Consider the following 23,907-nt stretch of genomic DNA (forward strand, 5'->3'; position numbering starts at 1 on the left):
CCAAGAAGGCAATGGAGAGTTGGCTAACAAGATAGAAGTAACCTAATCATGGAAGGTGATACCCCTCAGTGTTGCCATAATCTATTGGCCAAAAGCAAGGTACTGAAGAGGAGGAGGTTATACAATGCCATGAGTATCAGGAGGCAGAGCTCAGTGGGAGTCATCTCAGAGGCTGCCCACCACACTGGCCTCAGAAAATACAGTTCTCTGGGTCAGTTTATTTATTTATTTATTTTTATTGTATAATCTCATTTATATGAAATGTCCAAAAAGGCAAATTTATACATACAGTAAGTAGATCAGTAGTTGTCTGGGGTTGGGGTGGGAGCAGGCATTGATTGCAAAAAAACTGGACTTGAGGAGAACTTCTGGGGTGACGGAAATGTTTTAAAACTGGACTGTGGTTGCATAACTACATATCTACTAAAAATCAGTGAACTGTACACTCAGAATGGAGGAATTTTATGGTAAGTTATATATCAATAAAGCTGAAAAAAATGTGAAGTTACTGCTGTACTACAACAGATGTGTCAAGGACGCCACAGCAAAGGAGAAAAGGGCAACCAACCAACTTTGCCTGTGTAAGTGGGGCAGAAGCCAAGGACAGAGAGGGATGGCAAGGCAGAAAGGAATACACAAATTTATTTCCTCAACAAATATCTATTGTCTACTCTGTTCTAGGTGCCTGAGAACAAATCAGGAGCAAAGCCTACACCTGTAAAACTCCTATGCTAAAGGGGAGATAGGAAATAAACAATAACAAATATAATAAACAAGTTAAATGCATAGTATGTATAGACAATATTTGAATTTAATATTAAATGACGAGATTCCTCAGGCACAAGGGGAAGGGCAGGTACAGGACGTAGGATGTGCCACTGAAGAACTAGGGTATGTGGTTCCACTGTGTTCAGTGAGCCCTATGACTGGGGGTGTACAGAAAAATAACCAAAGATGGCAACAAAAAGGTCAAAGTAGGAATCAAAAGTGACACTCACTGTTTCATTTAATTATTCTGCACCACATAGATATTTTCATTGGTATAGATGAAACTGAGATTAGGGCATTTGCCTGGCAAAATGATAGTAGCAGTATGTACTGAAGATGGTCTTTATTGGACTAACAGTGCCTGGCATGTAGTAAATGCTCTAAAAATGCTTGCCATTATGTTTATTATTAATATTATGGTGTCATAGTGCCTAAATTATTAAGTTCTATAGTCTACCCAGAAAGCTATACAAAATGAATCAAGAAGAGATATAAAAAAAGATTTGAAAATGATCTCTTTCAAAATGATCCTTGCAGAAACAATACACAGAAGTGTATTTCTAATCCTTAGGGCATGGGTTCATACGACTGCAGTTCTCTCTTCCAGAAATACCTTTATAGCCCTTCCTTGAATTTATGGACAGTTTTAAAAATTACCTAAATCTTTCTTTCTTAGGCCACCAACTCAGTGCAGACAAAGGGAAAGCCTATCAGTAACAGAATACTCCACAGAGGTTATTGTGAAGATTAAGTGAGTTAATATGTGTATGCACTGAAGGGTTAATTCAGGAAGCCTGGGATGCCCAAACCCTGAACATCTCAGAGATCTTCAGGACTGGCCCTTGACTGGCTCCTGAGATATCCTCTGAGCTCTTGGAATATCCTGCTAGTACAGTATATTTGTATGCCATTCTTTGGGCCACACTGTATCAGCCTGACCAGACAGTTTATGCTAACAATGTGACTTACAGTGAATGATTCTGTAGGCCTGAAGTCCTTGGTTTGACCTCTGGGAGTGCTGGAGATTGAGTAGCTAAGATCAGCCACATGGGCATTGCATATCCATGTGACTGACCGCCAAGAAAACCCTGGACACCAAGACTCAGGAGAGTTTCCCTGGTTTGCAACATTTTGTCACTGGGAGAGTTAAGTGTATCCCCATGCAACTTCGCTGGGAAGGAACATCTGGAAGCTTGTGCCTGGTTTCTCCTGGACTTCACCCCATGCCTTTTCCCTTTGCTCATTTTAAATCTGTATCCTTTCACTGTAATAAACCATAGCAGTAAGGATAGCAATTTTTTCTTTTTTGGAGTTCTGTGAATCCTTCCAGTGAATCACTGAGCCTAAGGGTGGTCTTGGGGACCTGTGATGGAATATGGAAGTCCTTAGAACAGCACCTGGCATCTAGTGAGCAATATATGGATAATTATTATTGCCAAGTGCAGAGAAGTCATTTAAAAGTTTAAGGATAGCAAGATAGTGCTATTATTTCTGCCAATCTCTGATCTCAATTTCCACAGTAGGTTGGGGCTAAGATGATTAAACAAGAACATACTTCTTTCATCACAAGCTTGAGAGACACGGGATTTGATGGCAACACAAGTCAATTTCCAGGAGATTCTGGTTCAAGTCAGTGGACAGTACTTGATTTCCTTTATGCTTGGAAGTGATGCATTTAGAAATTCCTCAGTTAATCTCTTCCAACTAGCAGCTTTGCTGAGATCAGAATGAATGATGAATTTTTCATAAATCCTTTCTATTGTCTTTGCTACTTTGTGGCTGTTGACATCTAAGAAATGATGAAATCTGAAGTTGGACCAGCCGAAGTGCAAGGCGAGCCGGAAGTTGGGGTCCGCCTCGTCCTGGACGCCGGCCACAAGATGGACGAGCTCGCGCACGTCGCGTTCTTGCCTTCGGTCCAGTTGGCTCCAGGACGGCGCCGGCGACACCATACCTCTGGCGCTCCCGCCGTCCTTCGCGAGGTCCGGGTCAGTTTATTTTTAATTCTTGAAATCCAAGGACATATTTCCTTCTACTCACTTTAAGCATATTATTTCCAATCAATCCTTTGGGCTGATAATTCTATGTGGAACGAGGTTTCCTTGCCTATTCCTACCCAGCACTCAGTCTGATTTCATTCTGAGTCACAATAGGGTCTCTGTAGATCTATGTGCCTGCCTTTGTCTGTGCTTTTACCTCCTTCTGGAATAACTCTTCCTTTATACATTGTAGGAACTCTTATTGACTTTTAAGATTTAACTTATGCAACAATACCTTTTTAAAAAAACCCTCCACTAATGCCCCCTACACACACATACTCACACTGCATTCTACAGGCTGAGTGAGGTTGCATTTATTCCTTTTACCAACATTTATTGAGAGGCTAATCTGTGCCTGTCACATACTAGTCTGCACTCAGCAAGTATCTGTAGAACCAACAAACTAGTGAATGGTGATAAACGGGGTGTAATGAGTGCCTTAAATGGGGCTGAATCTGTGCTTCAGGGGACCAGACCAGAGAACAAGGAGTGTCTCTCCATCTTGCTGAAAAGTTCTGCTTGCTAAGTGCAATCATAGCAGTCAGTCATCAATAGTGTGATGTTCCTTAACTGTTGCTCTGCTTTGGTGGGAAGCCAGCCCTACAGCTTTTCATGACGACTCCTCCCAGGCCTCCTGGGGCTAAAGATCATGCCATAATTTTGTCCTCATGTTTATTAGAGCTTTCGGACTTTCAGTAAATATTAAACAACAGCAGCACCTCCCTCACGCCTCATTCTCTTGAGCTGAGTCCAGGAAGACTCAGTTTCAGTCCTTGGAAACCCCAAAATAATTCAGCTAATTTAGGGTGGCCGTGTTTTCCTGGGCTGACTGAAGCCAGTTCTGCTGTACTATATAAACAGGAGTGAATGGAGAGACACTGTACCTACAGAGGTGGAAACTAAAAGGAGCACATAGGCTACTGCCAAATGACTCTGGCTAGAAATAGGCTCCAAAAGCACTGTGGTGAGGCACTTGATTCCTCAAACAACAGTCAGTCACTAGAGAATAGGCAGATCACTTAGGGCTTGGATTTCCTCAAAGAGCTGGAGTCTCATCGAGGGGTTAAAAAGACTTTTGTTCTTTTGGTTTTGCTTAGAGTCTCCTCTGGGTTGATAACACCCAGACGTGCAGTGGTGTTGGTATGTGCATTCTGCATTTCTTACAGATCCTAATTCTGCTGGTTTTCCACTCTCTGTGTTAGGTATGTGGCTTTCCCTGAGGCTCTCACACAATCTTTCAGGCACATGCTTCCAGGAGCCAATTATCAACCACCTTGAAATTTTTCACCCTTATGTGCAGATGGTGCTCATGCTAAATTTCCCCAGCTCAAACCCAGGACAGAGGAGATGCATTTTTTAAGCTTCCTGCACATGCCTTTAGGGAAGCTGCCCTCCTGGGGGCCAGGCCACAATGCCCAGAACTTAGGATAAATGCAGGAAACTTTTGACTTTGGTAATTTTGGTCTTTTCTTATCATTGTGGTTTGTGGTAACTGGCTAAATTCCAGAATTTTGTAGCTCTCCCCTGTGGTGAGAGAAATCACCTGTAGCTACTGTATGTGTTGCCCCTTCTCTGCTAGCCTGACTCACCATCCAGGCTCTACCTCTGGGGAAGCAAAGTGGCTGTGATGAGCTGGTGACTGTGTACTTTCTAGAAGTGAGTTTTGAAGACTTGGTCTGATCAGTCCTTCTGGCCCATTTTTGAGGAAAAGAAAAGGCACTGATGCCATGATCTCAAACTTTTCTGTTGCTGAGTCACTGATGCAGCATTCATTCAACAAAGGTATACAGAACACGTGCTCTGTAGAAGGCAGTGACAGCTGTCTAGATTTGCTTTCCTCCCTCCTGACCTCAATGAAAAATTAGGGCTTCTTTTCCCACCTTTGGAACACTCTTCGGTTGCTTCCACCCATATTCCCTTTCAGAGGTTTCTTTTGCTTTGTTTTTGCCTAATGAAGGCTTCTCATTTTTCAGGAGATCACTGTTACTTACTTTTGAGTCTTTTCCAAACAGTTGTCACTCTCATGTCAAGAATCAAATGAAAGCAAAAGCTCATCTTTCACAACTGCATTTAACATAGCAGGATGAGACACCTTTGGTTGCTGCTGATTAGGAGGCTGCTCCTCAGACTTTCTCAGCAATTTTTCCTTACAAAGAGCTGTTCCTAAACTGCATTCTGATTCCCTCTTTCCCTTTCCTGCTGCAGAGTACCGCCCCCTCCCCCGCAATTTGCCCTTATAAATAAGCAAGTTCTCTGCAGAGAATATATGTTTTTCACATACACAGACACACAGCCCAAGTTGCCACATATATCTTACTACCTTACAAACACATCTAGACAGCCAGTCATCTGATTTCCTCTAGGTCATAACAGCCAGATAGATGGCCCTATTATACCTTTTGTCCCACTTTTTGCCTCTCTGACTTTGTTCTCCTTCAAAATTGAGTTAGCTATTCTAGGTCTTCTGTTTCTCCATATAAACTTTAGAATCAGTTTGTTGATCTCTACCAAATAACTTGCTGGGATTTTGATTGGGACTGCATTGAATCTATAGAACTGGCAAGAACTGACATCTTGATATACTGAGTCTTCCTTTCCTTGAATATGGAATATCTCTCCATTTATTAGGTTTTTCTTTGGTATCGTTCATCAGAGTTTTGTCGTTTTCCTCATATATATCTTATACATATTCTGTTAGATTTATATCTAAGTAATTTTGGGAGGTGCTAATGTAAATGGGAATGAGTTTTTAATTTCAAATTCCACTTGTTCATTACTGGTATACAGGAAAGCAATGAACTTTTGTATATTAACCTTATATCCTGCAATCTTGCTATAATCACTTATTGGTTCCAGTTTGTCAGTCGTTTTGGATTTTCTACATAGACAACCATGTCATCTGTGAACAAAGACAGTTTGATATCTTCTCTCCCAGTCTTTAAACCTTTTATTTCCTTTTTGTGCCTCATTACACTAGCTCAGACTTCCCAGACACTTGTTTTTACCCGTTACCACTACCACTTTTTTCTCTGGAAATCAGAGCTGATTCTGTCAATTTCTCAAACACTCCATGCGCACTGATATCTGGGAACACACGCCTTAATCAAGGTGTCTTTTGTACATAGGTTTGTCTCCTCCATTAACCACTAAAGTCTTTGGCCTCATTCATTAAGCCTAATTCTGTTGTGCCCTCACAGTTTACTCTCAAAATCAAAGCCACGTCAATTTAAAATGACTTGGGATTCTTATTTGGATTTTGATGTACTCTTTTTAAGGTTCTATTTTACATTTTATGCCTTTAGAGGGAAAAAAAATTGGCCAAGAAAATGGAGCCATCTTAAGTAAAAGGAACAGAAGTATTCTTAGAGCCTGTGGTCAAGGCTGGAAAGTGTTGCGGTGTTTTTTGGGGTGTGTGTTTGTGTGTGAGGGTAGTTTATTTTACTGGTGGATGTCAGCTTTAGTTCACTGAAATTCCTCTAAAGACAGACTCCTGAAGCCACCAATTAACAATTGAGTAGCTTAATAGTGATTCTTGTTATCCTTAGAGAATAACTGTTGTAGCAAGACTGCGGTGTATTAGGGGATGCCTGTGGTTAGTTTGCTGATACACTATTAATGAGTCAGTTCACTTATAGAGTAACCCTCCTAATCAGTTGGATGCTGTTCAATAACTCTTACTGTCTTGCCTGAAAAAGTCAATAAGGACCAAATGCATATTTTATTGATTTTCCTCTAAGGAATCATTCTTAAAAAATTAATTTTCCAAGTATGTTTATTACAGGTCTTTGAACAGTGTTTCTCAGTTTTTCAACATAAAAATCTTTTGGCTGCTCCCTAAAACTTTTGATATAACTCTGGGAAGGGGCTTTCCCAAACTATTTAGAGAGCTAGTACCTTCTGTGTATCCCCAAATACCAAGAAGATACTGTAAACCTTTGCTGTTTTGTAGTCTGTTACCAAAAAAAAAAAAAAAAAAAGAAAAGAAAAAAGAAAAAAGCAGGTAATAGCTTTTTAATATTTGTTTTCCAAACATAAATATGTATATTATAATGGATATGCTTTTTCAGTCCACTCATTTTCCCCTCCCTTCCCCCCACTCTTGGAGTTTCTTACATACACTTCCCACCTGCCTAGGATCCAGCCAGTTCACCATTTAATAAGCTTAGCTCTACACTTCTTATTCCTGTTGAGGTTGTTTCTACCTTTAAATCACCATAAACTATGCTCCAATAAGTATTCCTTTACATATGTCCACAGGTCACAGGATCAGCCTCTCGTATACAGTAGTTTTCTTCAGTCAAAGGTATATCAGTATCAGTTCAGATCTGCTAGACCTTCTAATCACACAGACTCTAAAGACAAGCTTGAGAATTCTGTTCTTGCATCACTCCAGTCAAGGGGAAAGCTTACCTTATACCCCACAATGTTGCCCTTGTCTTTTAGACGTAACCATGTTTAAATCAAAAGACAAAAGCATAGTTCACTAATCAAAAATATATAATGATCCTAAGGCTATGTTTTTCAAATTGAAAGTCCAGACCCATGAGGAAGTCATGAAATCATTTTAGAGAGTCACTATCAGGATTGTTTTAATGAACTAGGTTAGAGAGGATAGAAAATATCAGGGAGAATCATGTGCAGTAAAATTAGGATTGTTTCATAAAATTTGGGGTCAGTGATAGATCTATGAACATGTGTTTATAACTATGTGTGTACAGGATCACATCATAAACTACATTTCTTACTATGGGTCGCAGTCAAAAAAATGTGAAAAATATACCTCAGAAGGTTTCTGAGGAAAACACTGTGACCTTGGAAATAGTAACTGATCCTGCGGAAGGTTTGCAGTGAAGGGCTGGGTGTTAGTTTTGCATTCTCCTTCTTGGTGTGGTGTGCCTGTTCCTCTCGCTGTAAGTTGGGGGCTTTCACAGCCAGTGTGCATGAGGCATGGGGGCAGTGTCTGCAGACTACAGGCCCAGACTCTCGCTTCAAGAAATTCCTAGGTGAATAGTCTAAAAAATGTTTACACGTACACACAGACTCCTCCCCTGCCCCATGGCTGGATACCCCATGACTAGATGCTGCAATTAGGTCCGTGGACTTTTAAAAGAATTTGAAAATAAACATGATCATTCTAGATGTTTATGACAGAAAGGGAACTCAGTGACTCTCTGTTCCAATACTCACTGATAGACAGGGAAACTGAACCCAGAGCAATAAAAGCTATGTTTTCTGAGTCACAGAATGTTACATGTAAAACTAAAAGAAGCCACTATGTTGCCAACCCTGGGATTTTTAAAAATTATATAATGAAGTATATAATTAATTTGCAATGTAGGAAAATTAGAAAGTACAGATTACTAAAAAGATGAAAAACATATACACATTTTGTTCTTTCAAAAATGAGATTATGAGGAAATGTATATGACTTTGGGTTTGGTAGTGACTTTTTAGATACACCACCAAAAGCACAATCCATGAAAAAAAATTAAGTTAGACTTCGTTAAAATTAAAAATATTTGCCCTCCAGAAGACACTGTTAACGGAATGAAAATACAGGTCACAGTTGGAGAAAATCTTTGCAAAACACATTATCTGGTAAAGGACTGGTATCCAAAATACACAAAGAACTCTTAAAACTCAACAATAAGAAAATGAACAACCCAGGCTTCCCTGGTGGCGCAGTGGTTGAGAATCTGCCTACCAATGCAGGGGACACTTCCCTGGTCCGGGAAGATCCCAAATGCCGCGGAGCAACTAAGCCGGTGCACCACAACTGCTAAGCCTGTGCTCTAGAGCCCGCAAGCCACAACTACTGAGCCTGCGTGCTGCAACTACTGAAGCCCGTGCACCTGGAGCCCGTGCTCCGCAATAAGAGAAGCCACCACAGTGAGAAGCCTGCGCACCGCAACGAGGAGTGGCCCCTGCTCGCTGCAACTAGAGAAAGCCCACGTGCAGCAACGAAGACCCAATACAGCCAAAAATAAATAAATAAAATAAATAAATTTTAAAAAGAAAATGAACAACCCAATTTTAAAACAGGCAAGACCTGAACACCTCACCAAAGAAGACACACAGATGGCAAGTAAGCATATCAAAAAATGTTCAATATCATATGTCATTAGAGAACTGAAAATTAAAACAGCTGTAAGATACCACTATACACCTATTAGAATATCCAAATTCCAGAACACTGACAACACCAAATGCTGGTGAGGATGTAGAGCAACAGGAACTCTTGTTCACTGCTGGTAGGAGTGCAAAATGGTACTGCCAGTTTGGAAGACAGTTTGGCAATTTCTTGCAAAACTAAACATACTCTTACCATATGATCCATTAATTGTGTTTCTTGTTATTTACCCAAATTAATTGAAAACTTATGTGCATACAAAAACCTACACACAAATATTTATAACAGCTTTACAACACAAACTTAGAAGCAACAAATATATCCTTCAATAAGTGAATGGATAATCAAACTGTGGTAAATCTATACAATGAAATATTACGCAGCCTTAAAAAGAAATGAGCTATCAAGCCATTTAAGACGTGGAGGAAATACATATTGCTAAGTGAGAGAAGCAAAATGAAAAGGCTACATACTATGACTACAACTATATAATGTCTGGAAAAGGCAAAACTATGGAGACAATAAAAGTATCAGTGGTCAACAAACAACAAACAAAAATTCAAAAATGGGCAATGGACTTGAATAGACAATTCTCCAAAGAAGATATGCAAATAGATATTCAGCACATGAAAAGATGCTCAACATCATTAGTCATTAGAGAAATGCAAATCCAAACCACAATGAGATACCATTCCAAACCCATGATGATGGCTACTATCAAAAACAAAAACAGAAAATAACTGTTGGTGAGGATGTGGAAAATCTGGAACCCCTGTGTACTGCAGGTGGGAATGTAAAATGGTGCAGCTGCTGTGGAAAATAATTTGGCAGCGGTTCCTCTGAAAGTTAAACATAGAATTACCATATGATCCAGCAATTCCACTCCTAGGCATATACCTAAAGGAACTGAAAACAGGGGCTCAGATACCTGGTCACCAATGTTCAACAGCAGCATTTTTTGCAACAGCCAAAAGGTGGAACCAACACAGGTGTCCATCAATGGATAAATAGATAAACAAAATGCAATATATACATACAACAGACTATTATTTAGCCTAAAAAGTAATTGAATTCTGATACCTGCTACAACATGGATGAACCTTGACCGCACTATGCTAAGTGAAATAAGCCAGACACAGAAGGACAAATATTAACAAATGGGACCTAATTAAACTCAAAAGCTTTTGAACAACAAAAGAAACCATAAACAAAATGAAAAGACAGCCCACAGAATGGGGGATAATATTTGCAAATGATGCGACCAACAAGGGATTAATCTCCAAAATTTACAAACAGCTCATGCAGCTCAATAGCAAAAAAAAAACAAACAACCCAATCAAAAAATGGGTAGAAGACCTCAACAGACATTTCTCCAAAGAAGACATACAGATGGCCAAGAGGCACATGAAAAGATGCTCAACATTACTAATTATTAGAGAAATGGAAATCAAAACTACGAGATACCACCTCATACCAGTCAAAATGGCCATCATCAAAAAGCCTACAAACAATAAATGCTGGAGCGGCTGTGGAGAAAAAGGGAACCCTCCTACACTGTTGGTAGGAATGTAAATTGGTATAGCCACTATGGAGAACAGTATGGAGGTTCTTTAAGAGACTAAAAATAGAGCTACCATGTCATCCAGCAATCCCACTCCTGGGCATATATCCGGAGAAAAACAAGATTTGAAAGGATACATGCACCCTAATGTTCATTGCAGTGCTGTTTACAATAGCCAAGACATGGAAGCACCGTAAATATCCATCGACAGATGAAGGGATACAGAAGATGTGGTACATATTGGGTTGGCCAAAAAGTTCGTTCAGGTTTTTCCGTAACATCTTATGGAAAAACCCGAATGAACTTTTTGGCCAATCCAATACATACAATGGAATATTACTCAGCCATTGAAAAGAATGAAACGATGCCATTTGCAGCAACATGGACGGAGCTGGAGATTATCATACTAAGTGAAGTAAGTCAGACAGAGAAAAATAAATATCACATGATATCGCTTATATGTGGAATCTTAAAAAAAATTACACAAATGAACTTACTTACAAAACAGAAACAGACTCACAGACTTAGAAAACAAACTTATGGTTACCGGGGTGGGTGGGGGAAGGGATAGATTGGGAGTTTGGGATTGACATGTACATACTGCTATATTTAAAATAGATAACCAACAAGGACCTACTGCATAGCACAGGGAACTCCGCTCAATACTCTGTAATAACCCAAATGGGAGAAGAATTTGAAAAATAATAGATACATGTATAACTGAATCACTTTGTTGTACACCTGAAACTAACACAACATTGTTAACTATACTCCAATATAAAGTAAAAATTAAAAAAAAAAAGATCAATGGTTGCCAGGGCTTTGGGGGAAGGGAGAAAGGGATGAATAGGTGGAACAAAGGGGATTTTTAGCGCAATGAAACGCTTCTGATACTGTAATGGTGGATATATGTCATAAAACCCATGTATAACACAAATAGTGAACCCTAACATAAACTATGGATGTTAGTTAATAATAATTTATCAGTATTGTCTTATCAATTTTAACAAATGTACCACACTAAATGCAAGATGTTAGTAATAGGGAAAACTGTGTATGTGACCAAGGATGAGGAAGTATATGGGAACTCTGTACATGCTGCTTAATATTTCTGCAAACCTAAAACCGTTCTCTAAAAGTCTATTAATATTTTTTACATCAGGTGCAGACAAATACCGTTTGATTCCATTTATACAAGGTACCTAGAATAGTCAAATTCATAGTGTCAGAAAGTACATTGGTAGATGCCAGGGGCTGGGGGTGTGGAGGTGGGGAGTGGGAATGGGGAGTTAGTGTTTAATGGGGATAGAGTTTCAGTTTAGGAAGGTGAAAAATTCAGGAGATGGATGATGGTGAGAGTTGCACAACAATGTCAGTGTACTTAGTGCCACTGAACTGTACAGTTAACTATGGTTAAAGTAGTATGTTTTACATTATGTGACTTTTACCACAATAAAAAAAAATTTTTTTAAGTCTGTTAATATTTTTTATATGAGACTATAACATGGATATTTTTATAACTTGCTTTTTCCCACTACTATGTTCATATATTATTAACATCTTTCCAGGGATTCAGCCTGGACAGGGTGGCGGTGGGAAAGTTAGTCAAGGATAGAGATGAGGCTGTGGAAGGAGGGTGATTCAGAGGATGTGGGAATTTAGGGGCAGGGGATGTTTTATTCAAAAGACCCACAGAGGAGAGGGACTAGAATTTGAGTGGACCAACAGACTGACTGAGCCCTTGAGTCTGAGCGTCTCCAGCAAGCTGGGAATTCGAGCAGGGCAGGGAATTTCAGTTCATGCTCAGGGAGTCCCAGTCCCCTGCTGGCAAGAGGCTGGCATGACAGGATTGAGCAAGTCACTCCTGAGCTCAGCAACAACCTTCCTGCTAGGGTGGAGTGAGCAGGTACAAAAGACAAGCAATCACGATGGTCAGTTGTCTGAAATTTCCGTAACAGGAATCTGCTGAGGCACGTGGGAGCCTGTGGGAGACCATGCGAAGGCTGGTCCACTTAAGCCAGGATGTGTGCACATTAACCTTGGCTTCCCACCTGACGCTGCTGTGACCCTTCTGAGTCACATTCCTTCGCCTGGGCATCCTCCTGCATGGCTCTCAGCCCAACTCCCACCAGGCAGGGACGATGTGCCTGTCACAAGACTTCCTATGATCTTTGGGGATGTTTTAGGAAAACACTGAAGAGTGTGGTTCAGCTGGCCTGGGCCTTGTGCCCCCTCACCCTGGGAGCCACAACAGGGGCTGGGCCCCCAACCCTTAGGCACAGAATCACCATTCAGGGACTTCCCTGGTGGCATAGTAGTTAAAAATCCACCTGCCAATGCAGGGGACACAGGTTCAAGCCCTGGTCCGGGAAGATCCCACATGCTGCGGAGCAACTAAGCCTGTGCACCACAACTACTGAGCCCGCGTGCCTAGAGCCCGTGCTCCGCAACAAGAGAAGCCACCGCAATGAGAAGTCCACGCACCTCAACAAAGAGTGGCCCCCACTCGCCACAACTAGAGAAAGCCCGCGCGCAGCAACGAAGACCCAACACAGCCAAAATAAATAAATAAACAGAAATCGTAAAAAAAAAAAAAAAAGAAAAGAAAAAGAACCGTTCAGAGGAGGGACACATTCATGCTTCTTCCCATCTAGCTTTTCTGCATCCTGCTAGCAGTGGATACACTGTGCTAAGTGCTGAGTCCCTATCAGAGGAAGAGATTCCTGCCCCCGCCTCCTGGTTTGATGGTATGTTGAGCCATCCTGGATTTCCTTAGGAAACAGTGAGGCGGGGCCATCCCACAGTCCCCCATACCACACCATGAGGAAGCCACAGCACTTCCTGCCCTTACTCTCTCCTCTGTGGTAGGTCAGAAGGTGGGAATGCAGAGGAGAGGTGCCACCTTCTGAGAGAAATGAGGTGTCCAAAACAGAGCTCCCTCCCATCCACTCAGGGCAGCCTCTTTGTCTTTCTGCGTCCCAGTCTCTGCTCCCACCCCCAAACATGCCTGGTGTCTGAACACTAGGATGCCACACCTGCCCCCTTTCTGTGTCCCTAGTCCCATCCTCTTCCTCATGTTCTGTGCATCTAGAGTTTCTCTGTGATCTTTCTTGCTGATCCAGTGTTCCAAGAGCACATTCAACCACCCTTTTATACCCACATGGGCCCTCAGTTGGCCACCAACTCCTAGGCCCTAATAGAAACTTGCCATGGTAACTTCCAGAATCTACCTCTACTTCTGCCTTCAGCTTTGGTTCTCCATACTACTCCTTCCACCCCCCAGCCATGGTACCTTCCCAGCTCCTCACTTACCCTTTTGAGTCTTTGCCCAAATTCTGTTACATGTGAGAGCAACCTTTCTTCTCCTAATACACAAAGTCTTACCTCATTAATGCTTCCTTCTTTCTACTAACCACCAGCAAAGTGTCTGTGCTTTTTCCAAGGCCATCTCATGAACTTGGACATTCACTCCCATCCCCTCACCTCTACACCACCACATGGCTCCAGCAGTTCTCCCTGCATCATCAGTTTACCCCTCCTCGACTGCATCATTTCTGTCAACATCCAACATCTTATGTCTCTCATCTTTAAAAAAAAAAAAAAAAAACCCTCTCTGGGTTCTACTTCCTCCTACAGCTCTATCCCCATTTTTCTGCACCTCTGTGGAACAAACCTCCTTTGAAAGAATTGATTACACTTGCTATCACCACACTTGCTATCACCAATTGCTCTCCTCTCATTCTCTCTTGAATCCACTCCACTTCACCTCCATCACACGCGAGTCTGTTCTTCTCAAGGCCATGAGTGATCTCTGTGTTGCTGAATCTAGTGGTCAGCTCCACACCCTCATCTTACTTGGCCAATTCACAACTTTTCATGCAACTGATCATTTTCTCCTTGCAATATGCCAGTATGCCACACTCTTCTGGATTTCCTCCCTCCTCCCTGGCTCCTGCTTTTCAGCCTCCTCTGCTTACTTGTTCCTCTTTTTCTTCCCAATTTCTTAACGTTGGAATGTCCCAGAGCCAAGTCCTTAGATCTCTCCTACATTGATACTCATTCCTTTAGTAACCTTATCTGGTCCCAAAATTATACATCCATCTCTCCATCTCTTTCTCTCTCTCTCCAGCCAGGACGCTCCCTGAGCACTATAAGGCTTCTGTGTTAAGAACAGACTGTTGGAGATACGGTCTCAGGAAGAAGCAGGAGATTATGAAACTATTGTAGTATTAGTAGCAGCAGAGGAGGCAAGACAGGGTCATTTTCTGAATTTTGAAGGTAGAGACAACAGGATTTACTGTTAGACCAGAAGCAGACTGTTAGAAGCAAAAGTCATGGCTGACACCAGTATTTTTGGTCTGAACAACTGGCAAGAGAAAGGTGCCATTAACTGATGTGGGAGCAGGTTTGGTATGTGTGATTGGGTGGTGGTGGTGGTCTGGGGAATCAGTTCACTTTTGAAACAAATACTGGACATCCGAGTATATACACTTGTGATTAGACAATTTGGGCATGTGAGACTGTCTACCCTGTAAGATAATGATCTCCATGGAGGCAAGGCCTGTGTCTAGGTGACTGTTGTGTCTGACATAGTTCCTGGCACACAGTAAGTACTCAAACATTTTAATTGTTGAATGCAAGATGCCTCTCGAAGTCATTTGTACTGTGACTCTTTGGAGACATTATCATCAACTGATTTTCATTCTAGGAGGCATTTATTCCATGCAGCTGAAAGGCAGTGGGGGTCAAACAGGTAACAGGGCTACAGCAAGCTCCCAGATGGGTTACCCCTTAAAGTCTAATCAATAACAACAGGGTGCAGAGAGGGGAGATTCTATCAATTGCTTCTGACATCTATCATATTAGCTATGTGCTAATATGATAAACACAAAGCACCTCCTCAAGAATGAAGCACTGTAACACTCCTCTAAAAACCTTCCCTCCGGATCATGGGAATATATAAAAGTTATCAATGAATTGTGCCTGTGGGCAAAAAGTGCACTGGATTCTTGGCTACTACTTCTTGTACTGCATCATGCACACTTTGCACCTCTGGGGCCCAAAGACAACACGGGAAGTCATGACAGAAGTCAAGCCTGATCTTTACCTTCAATGCACCTTAGACGAGGATCTTCCTTCTCTGCTCAAGTCCCTTTATCCACAGTCCAGGGTGGAGCTCAAAGAGTTGTGTGGAATGCTGACCCATTTGTAAAATGGGTTTAAGCTCCCATACCACATGGGAAGTACAATCTACCGCCTCTACTCTCTCCATCACATATCACATTAAAAACAAAGAGGCACAAACAGGTGGTTCTTTGCTTAGAGGTACACAGTATATTTGGAGAGGGTCCTGCCTCACCTGCATATTAATGGAAATGATGATGACAGCCTTCTTCAGGAGGATGCAGAAGTTTGGGAACCTATGAACTCCTCTTTCCTGGACTGGGTATTCTCCTTGTATAGACAAGTGCCTTCTGCTGAGGTGAGAGTTGAGACATGGGATGGATTTTCTGGCTGAGTGGCACAAGTCAGCTGAGGACAGTGCTTGGAGCTGTTGCAGGAAAGGCGCAGGAACCAGGATTGGCTGGACTGAAGGGAGTGTCGCTGGAACTCATTGTCTAGGCACTGGAGGGCATCAAAGAAGGCCATGCCTTCCTCCTCCTTCTCTGACTGAGCTCCCTTCACAGGGCATTTGGTGGGAGGTGGACTCTTCTCAACATTTTTTGTCTTGGTTTTGGCCACCTTCTCATCCTTAGAGAGGAGAATGGATTCCTTATGCCCTTGACCTTTCACCTTGGGGTTAATCCAGTGTGTAAAGTGCTTCATCTTATTTCCCAAGCCAGCTTCTGCAGCTTCTGGAAGGGTAGGGCTCTTGTGAGTATGGGCTGTCTTTACCAGACCCTGCAGCTCTTGGCCCTAGAAAGTGTGGCCCTACAAAGCTTGGATCTGAAAAATGTGGCTCCTTTAAATGCTGGACTTGCAAAATGTGGGCCACCAAGTTGGTCCTGTAAGATCTGGCCCTTTAAGCCCTGAACACTCCAGATCTGGCATTCTCAGGAATCCTTGTTTGGGTGAGGTCATTCAACTTGCCCTAACAGCCTTACAGACCATTCTTATCTGGTCCTTTTGTCCCAAGGAATCCTGGAGGATGCTCTAGGAACTCAAGGTAAAGGGAGAAGCTGGTGAAGGTACTGACAGGGGGCACTAAGCTGACAGGATGGAGATGGTGGCTCTAAAGATCCAGACAGAGCCTTGCTAGTCCCTACTCACTCAACGCAACCATCCTGGCCAAACTAAAATTTTACCTGAGAAAGATCCTGGAGATACATTTGGGAAGTCAGGGGCTCTGGGGGTTCTACTTAGAAGTGTCCCTACTGGAACCTTGGCAGGGTAGATGTTCTCTCTGGTTGGAGAGAGACTCGGCGCTGCACCCGCTTCTCTGTGATTCTCTGATGCTTTGAGTTTCCCTGGGTCCTCTGTTCTCCCTGCTGGTGCAGGGAGTTATTCTCACCTTTGCAGAGGCCTGGGGCTCAGGGATCTTCCAGGCAGGGGTTGTTCACACTGGCCTCCAGCTGAACACAAAGCACCTGGGCCTCTGTCATGTCCCCACTGGGCTGTGAGATCTTGAAGGCCCATGGGAAGAACCATTAGGACTGCTCTGGAACTAGCTTGTTTTTGGTTCTGCTGCACTGCCTTAGTTTAATTGCAAGCTCTTCTTTAAGGTGGGCCGTTTTGGGGTCTGGCGGGATGGGGAGTTCCTGGAAGAATATTTTCCTTTGGTTGTTTAGATTCCTAAGGGACTCCTAGGCACAGATATTCCTTGGGACAGCCACAGTTTGTTCCCTGGACTCCTGTCTTTATGAGACTTCCCAAATGTATCGCTAGGAATTTCTTTTTCAGGTAAAAATTTAGTTTGGCCAAGATGTGTGTCTTGAGCAAGCAGGGGCTAGCAGGATCTGTCTGGCTCTCCAGAGGTGCTTTCTCCATTCACCTGTACTTCAGTCCGGAATGCCTGTGCACTGTCTATACAAGTCTCACTGTCATCTTGAAAGCTGGCCCAGGATTTATACACTGCTGCTTAGATGAGATTGAGCCAGAGGCTCTGTTGGGCCCCCAACAGGCCCAGGCACCATCTTTGTGATTGGAGATTGGCTAGTGATTGCCAGGGCCATGGCCTTGGAGAGTGCCACAATACAAAGAGCCCACAGTTCTGACAGGAAGGCCAAAACTTGTCTCCAGTTTCTCAAAGGCTCCCTGGGAGGGCACCTAGGTAGGTGCTAATCGAGGTGATCAGTAACAGCGGCTGGTGAGGCTTACTGCTGCTGGTTAAGGCCTGTCAGTATTCAGGGTGTCACTTCCTAGTCCATGTAGGGACTGATTGCTGCCTCTATGTCTAGGGGCTTACTTTCTGCGGTGCAAGGGAGCCGAGTTGCTGCCAGGGCCCCTGGAATTCTGCAGACCCAGTGATTTGAGTCCCAACTGCTGCAGATGTGGGCAGGGACAATCCCCTAGCAGATTCTCTCATATTTTTAGCCAGTATGGCTCTACAACATCACCATGGCCTGGGAAGCAACTGTGGGCAGGCACTACTGGCCACAATAGATCAGAAGAGGTCACTATCCCCTCTGGCCTCTGGGTCTGCAGGCTAGGGAACACTCACCCTCGTCAGTGTGCTGCACTGGGGCAGAGGCTGCTGGTCAGCAGGGGATAGAAGCGACTGGATGGACTGCTGGATCTTCTGGGGCAGACCCCAGCAATGGTAAATCAAACTGCCAAATCAACCACTTCTGAAAGTGGAACTCCACCAGCTCAGGGCATGCTCCAGGAAAATACTACCTTGCTCTTGAGGATTGAAATGGGCTTCCCCAAACAGGTAGGCCCCTAAGTCTCAGGAGACAGGCTTCAGCATGTCTCAGGGCTTAGGTTGTATGGTTCTCTGCATCTACAGAGATCTCTGGGCAACAGCTGGCAAGCCCCAGGGAAGCTGGAGCTGCCTTTGAAGTGAAGGTGCCACTGCAAGGCTTCACACTTGGCCAGAGTCAGAAATGGGACATTGATATAGGCTTGTTGATAGAAAGATGAAGAAGCCCAAATTCAGGTATGTGGGAAGAAGGTGGGTCTAACTGAGGTAGAGGAAATTTTAGACAGTTTGGAGATTAACAAATCATTGAAGAAAAAGAAACCAGGCTCCACTTTTGTGGCAAGATGTCTAGGGGTGGACCAGGGACTCAATGTGCAGGAAAGAGGAACCATAGAAAGGTAGCTGTGTTCTGCTGCAGACAGCACACTGAGGCCTCAGCATGTCCCCCAGGCAATGGACAGAGACCACTTATAAACTGAAAGTTGACAGAGGTTAGAGCCAGAGTCACAGAGTTTGGGATTTGTTTGCAGTGACATCTGCACTGGATCCATAGCGGATCCTTGAAAAACAGAAAGTTTGGGTGGACTTGCTTACCTCCCAGGAACCCCAGGTCAGGGAGATAAAAGCCCATCTTTTCAACAGAGGCCTTAGAGGTAGCATTCATGATGAAAGAAATGGTAGTGTTTTCCCCCAGCCTTGGAAAATTTGGGGGCAGTGTGACATAAGTTGCCACAGGAATCTTCCACAGATCTTGGGAGCCCTCAGGTATAGAAATGCATGCATTTATCTACACATACTTAAAGATACATCAGGGATTTGGGGACACGGGAACATGAGATGAAGGGAATGAAAAGTCATGGGGTATTTTAGGTTTGTGAGCTTTGGGTTCAGGGAAAGAAAAGGAATCAGATATTCAAGGTCTGCTGACCTTGTTTCTCTGGAACACATTTGGAGTTGCTCTTCTTCTTGTCTTGCTGGTTCACAGGAATCCTAGGCTCTTCAAGGCTTGAAGAAGACAGAGCTCTCACGTCCCAGGGTACCTCTGGCCCTTGACATTCCTGCCTTAGCTGCTGGTGGTCCGCCCAGTATTCGTGGATGCTGACTGCACTGGCGGACTCGGTGGTTGACTTAGTGGCTGACCTGGCAGCTAACCGGGTTAAGGATTTCTGACTTGTTAGTTGTGACACTATACGCGTTGCTGATGGAAGCGAAAGCTCTTTGGAGCGCGGGGAATCCTGACTCTGCTCAAAAGAGAGACTAGACATGGACAAAACCTCTAGGCAAGAGGAGCCCTGCGATGTCCCCGAAGAAGTAGGGGTGGTCAGGGTGGTCTCACCCCATAGCAACTGCTGAATCTCCAGAGCCACAGCGTTGCAGGTTTGGCAGCAGGGATCTGCACACAGGAGCCGCCGCACGCTCCCCTCCTGAGGAAGCCAGCCCTGGCTGGGAAGGGAAACATGGCAACCGTTTGTTACTGATGGAATGACATCTGCCTCTTTTCAAGTGTGTGGCCTGGAGATTGGTCTGTAAGCTCTGCGTTCTACCCCCAGGTTGTTTTTGCCACGGATATTCTCTAGAAACATTCAGCAGGTTAGGGCTAGCTAACCTGGGCAAAGTCTCAGACAACTGAAGGGAACGCAGGGCCTTGAGAGCCTGGGAGGTGGGTGAGTTCTCTGCTGACCTGTGCTGAGAAGCTGAACTAGGAGAAGGCAACCAGGCAGATGGGGGAGCCAATGGTTAGCTGATGGCGCAGCACCAGGAACATCACCAGATAGACGCTGGAGCCAGCCTCGTTTGGGGCTACGGAGGTCCTTGTGGGAACTCTGCATTCTGGGGATTAGAGGGCATACACAACATCTCTTGGAAGCCAATCCCTATTCTCTAGACATCTTAAGAGGGGGATAATATGACAAGCTCCTGCCTGAGGGCTGTCCCAGGATCTGGCCTCCCTGAAGACAAAACCAGAGGAGGTATGTCAGCAGGGTCCAGGGGTCTGCCCTTGAAAGGGTCTAGCTGTAAAGAGAATATGAAAATGATGACTGATTTATGCACTTAATTATCCATCCTCCTAACTTGTCTTGTGGTTGAGTGGAAACCCATGTAGTTTTAAATCCTGCACTAGTCAAATCCTGAATTCCAGGACCTTTGTGAGCCTAGCCCAGAGCAGAACTGCAGGACTCCTCTCTCCTGAGATGTCTGATCCCACCCTCTCCTCTGGGAACCCTCAACCAGTCCAGGCTCCACTGTGTCTGGCTACCTCCCAGCCGTTATGCTCCTCCCCAACCCTGCCCCAGGCCAAGCGGAGAAATGATCACAGGCCAGGCTGGGAGTTGCGAGACGGCAAAAAGCAAGAGATCACCTTCTCATGACAGAGAGCAGCTCCCACGGCTTCTCAGCTTCTTCCCGGGAAAGTCTCCTAGCTGAGAAACCAGGAGACAGTGTTACATGGAACGGGAGAGGATTCAGGGACATCCTACAGGAAGCTGAAGACCTTTGAATGACAGGAGACTGCAAACCCCAACAGCCAGTGCTCTGAGGCACGTCTGACTACAACTTAACCAGGTATGATGTGCTCTCCTGCACCTAATCTCCTTTGACCTCCACAACCACACTGTGAGTGAGACAGCATCATCATGCCCATTTTATGGATAACAAGACTGAGAGCTGAAGTGACTTCCACTGGGTCATAAAACTAGTAAATGACACAGTTAAGGACAGAGCCCTTACTTCCTCACTCCCCTACTTCCTCTTCACTCCCAGGGATAAGGTGGAGAATTCTAGAACATTCCCAGGCTCTGATTTCCCACCCAAAAAAGTCTTCTGGGAGAATTTGTCAACTTGAGGAATTGGGCCTTCAGTGGTTAGAGCACCTGGTGCCTGGCACCAGGGGTCATTGAGGGACAGGGTTCATGGGAGCCTCACCCACAGTAGAGAGAAGTCAGAGCAGAGACTGGGACTTTACCTCTTGATGCTGCATCTCTAGCCCTTTGTCTGACTTTTCGGTGACGCTTAAAGGCAAAAGAGAGTGTGAAGCTGGGGTGCCCTCTTCTTTTCATGTCTAAACTGAGACAAAACCTGCAAATATTTCCCAAGCTTTTTCTGTGTTCCAATTTTACACATTCTCCTACCTTTCTTTTTCCTACTCTACCTTTTTCACACCATCATTTCCTTTCTCTTATTTCTGATTCATTTTTAGGCTCTTCATACTCCATACCTCCACCCCCATTTCCTGAACAAGTTCTGTGGAGAGATCAGGATAAGACAAGAGAAAGGGAGGAACAGAATAAAGGATGGGTGGTCCAGTAGCCAAAGGACTTTAGCCATCCAAGGCCCTAAAGGTCCACCAACCAGAAGAATCACCCAAATATGAAGCTGTTCTGGGATTCAGTGAGGAAACTTCCTCCATTAAAAAAAAAAAAAAAAACAGGGGTAAGGGGTAAGGGTAACAAGAGACAGTGAGGGGATAAAACCTTGTTTAAGGCTTAATTGGTTCAGTCGTGGTCATAGTGTTTCCCTACCCAGCAGCAGCTCCTGTTAGGTCCCAATCTTAAATCTTGGTGATTCTTTCTCACTTGCCAAATAATTAATGCAATAATGATGATGGAGCCATAAGTGTAAAGTGGATATCCAACATCCCACAGAATAAAGGTAGGGCTCAACATAATCTAAACCTCACTAGCCATCCCCCTTTCTAGGCGTCCTAGGCTTTCAGGGTCTTAGAACCTAATGCCTACAAATTCTAGACCTATCATCTCTGCCTCACAGAGCACAGAACCAGACCAGTAGACTGCATCACAAAGCCCTCCTGTTTCCCATCATGCATAGCATCACAGACCTTTATTTGTCTAGGAGAAACTCATGTGACACAGTGCAGAGCCTGAGCCTAAAGGTGTCAAGTCACAGGAAGCAAATACTCTTTCATGCTCTATTCTCTATATCCTGTTGGCTCAGCCTTCTTCTTTCAGATAATAGTATGGCATCTATCCCCAGATAACTGAGTGTTTATGTACACTGCATGCCATAAAACAGAGACAGTGGCTAGGTCAGAGGAACTCCATGAACTATATCACCTATACTGGGAAGATAACTAGAAAACACACAAGAGGACAGTGCACACATCGTCCTGTTAAGTCTTGGACAGTGAAGTTTTTGACACCACAGGCAATAGGTGGTCAGTATCAAGAGGTTCAGGAAAAGGACAGTGATTAATGGGACAAGGAAAGGACATAGCTTCTGTTCTTTTAAATAACTTACTGAGAGTTAAAGGAGTCCTCCCAGTCTCATCCCTAAGCTGGACAGTGTCAAAGGTACAAAGACATTTGAGTTATGTTACCTGCCTGCTCTCAAGACACTTAAAAACCTAGTTTCAAAGACAAGATTAATTCACAATCAAGAACCCACCTTATTAAGAGTTGAATCAAGAACCAGCCTTACTAGGAGTTGGGAAAGAGAGGTGTAGGGAGTTATTTAACGGGTACAAAGTTTCTGTATGGGATGATGAAAAAGTTCTGAAAATGGATGGTGGCGATGGTTGCACAGCACTGTGAATGTCCTTAATGTCAATGACAAGTACACTTAAAAGTGGTTAAAATAGGGCTTCCCTGGTGGCGCAGTCGTTGAGAATCTGCCTGCCAATGCAGGGGACACGGGTTCGAGCCCTGGTCTGGGAAGATCCCACGTGCCGCGGAGCAGCTGGGCCCGTGAGCCACAACTACTGAGCCTGCGCGTCTGGAGCCTGTGCTCCGCAACAAGAGAGGCCGCGATAGTGAGAGGCCCGCGCACCGCGATGAAGAGTGGCTCCCGCTTGCCACAACTAGAGAAAGCCCTCGCACAGAAACGAAGACCCAACACAGCCATAAATAAATAAATAAATACTTAAAAAAAAAAAAGAATGTCATTATTAAAAAAAAAAAAAAAGTGGTTAAAATAGTAAAGTTTATATTGAGTATATTTTACCACAATTTAAAAAACAAAAGCCCAAGAAAACCCAATCGTTAGCATGAGGGGGTTTTTTGCTACCTATAAGGAAGAATATTCTGAAAATAATTTGGCAAAAAAATGGATTAGTGAATGTTTTTCTTAAATGTCCTTTTTTACAGAACAAAATAAATACAAAATAGATCCTTACATTTAAGATAATTTAAGAAGAGTCTCACCCTGAAGACGGGATGAATTTGAGCCATTTCAACATCTTTCCTGAACTTGTAAATTCCATAATACAGGAATGAGAAGACTTTTCCAACTAAAGAGCACTGAATGACAGGTTAACAATAATCAGTGAAGAAGCATCTTGCAGCAGCTTTTCAGCAGTAGATCAAGATACGTACAAAGTGGCTTGAATCTTTTATTACTGTTGTTATTCCTACCAAACCAAGCTCCGGCTTCCTGCAGCTGCTGCCGGCCTCTATGCTGCTGCAAAGGTTCTCAGTCTCCCGTTAACCTGACCCGGTATGGCACTGCGTGGTGCTTGGGGTCCTCCTTCCCTGGACTATGAATGTAGGTAATTAATAAACTTCATTCAGTCTTATAGGTCCAGTGTCAGATGTTG

At 43.7% G+C, this 23,907-nt stretch overlaps 1 protein-coding gene and 1 long non-coding RNA gene across 4 annotated transcripts in view; both read right to left on the reverse strand.

Annotated features, from left to right (window-relative positions):
* Window positions 1–23,907, reverse strand: part of LOC132367145 (uncharacterized) — a 200,627-nt gene that overhangs the window by 70,106 nt on the left and 106,614 nt on the right. The window lies entirely within an intron of this gene.
* On the reverse strand, window positions 15,893–22,021 carry SPATA31F3 (SPATA31 subfamily F member 3). The gene is made up of 5 exons (XM_059924976.1): window positions 21,878–22,021; window positions 21,322–21,367; window positions 20,719–20,779; window positions 19,288–19,802; window positions 15,893–16,353 (listed from the first exon to the last, which is right to left on the reverse strand). The coding sequence occupies exons 1-5, from the start codon at window positions 22,019–22,021 to the stop codon at window positions 15,893–15,895; spliced, it is 1,227 nt and encodes a 408-aa protein (XP_059780959.1).

Source organism: Balaenoptera ricei, chromosome 6 (genome assembly GCF_028023285.1).
Source record: "Balaenoptera ricei isolate mBalRic1 chromosome 6, mBalRic1.hap2, whole genome shotgun sequence".
Taxonomy (NCBI): domain Eukaryota; kingdom Metazoa; phylum Chordata; class Mammalia; order Artiodactyla; family Balaenopteridae; genus Balaenoptera; species Balaenoptera ricei.

What these genes read in the sequence shown, in the direction of transcription:
- SPATA31F3 (XM_059924976.1), bottom strand. Translation starts at nt 22,021, where the DNA reads ATGTTGAGCCCTACCTTTATTCTGTGGGATGTTGGATATCCACTTTAC. An exon ending in CTGCTCTCTGTCATGAGAAG is followed by an intron (nt 19,803 to 20,718) that starts GTGATCTCTTGC and finishes TTCCCTTCCCAG; the next exon opens with CCAGGGCTGGCTTCCTCAGG. An exon ending in ATGTGTTCCAGAGAAACAAG is followed by an intron (nt 16,354 to 19,287) that starts GTCAGCAGACCT and finishes CTACCCTTCCAG; the next exon opens with AAGCTGCAGAAGCTGGCTTG.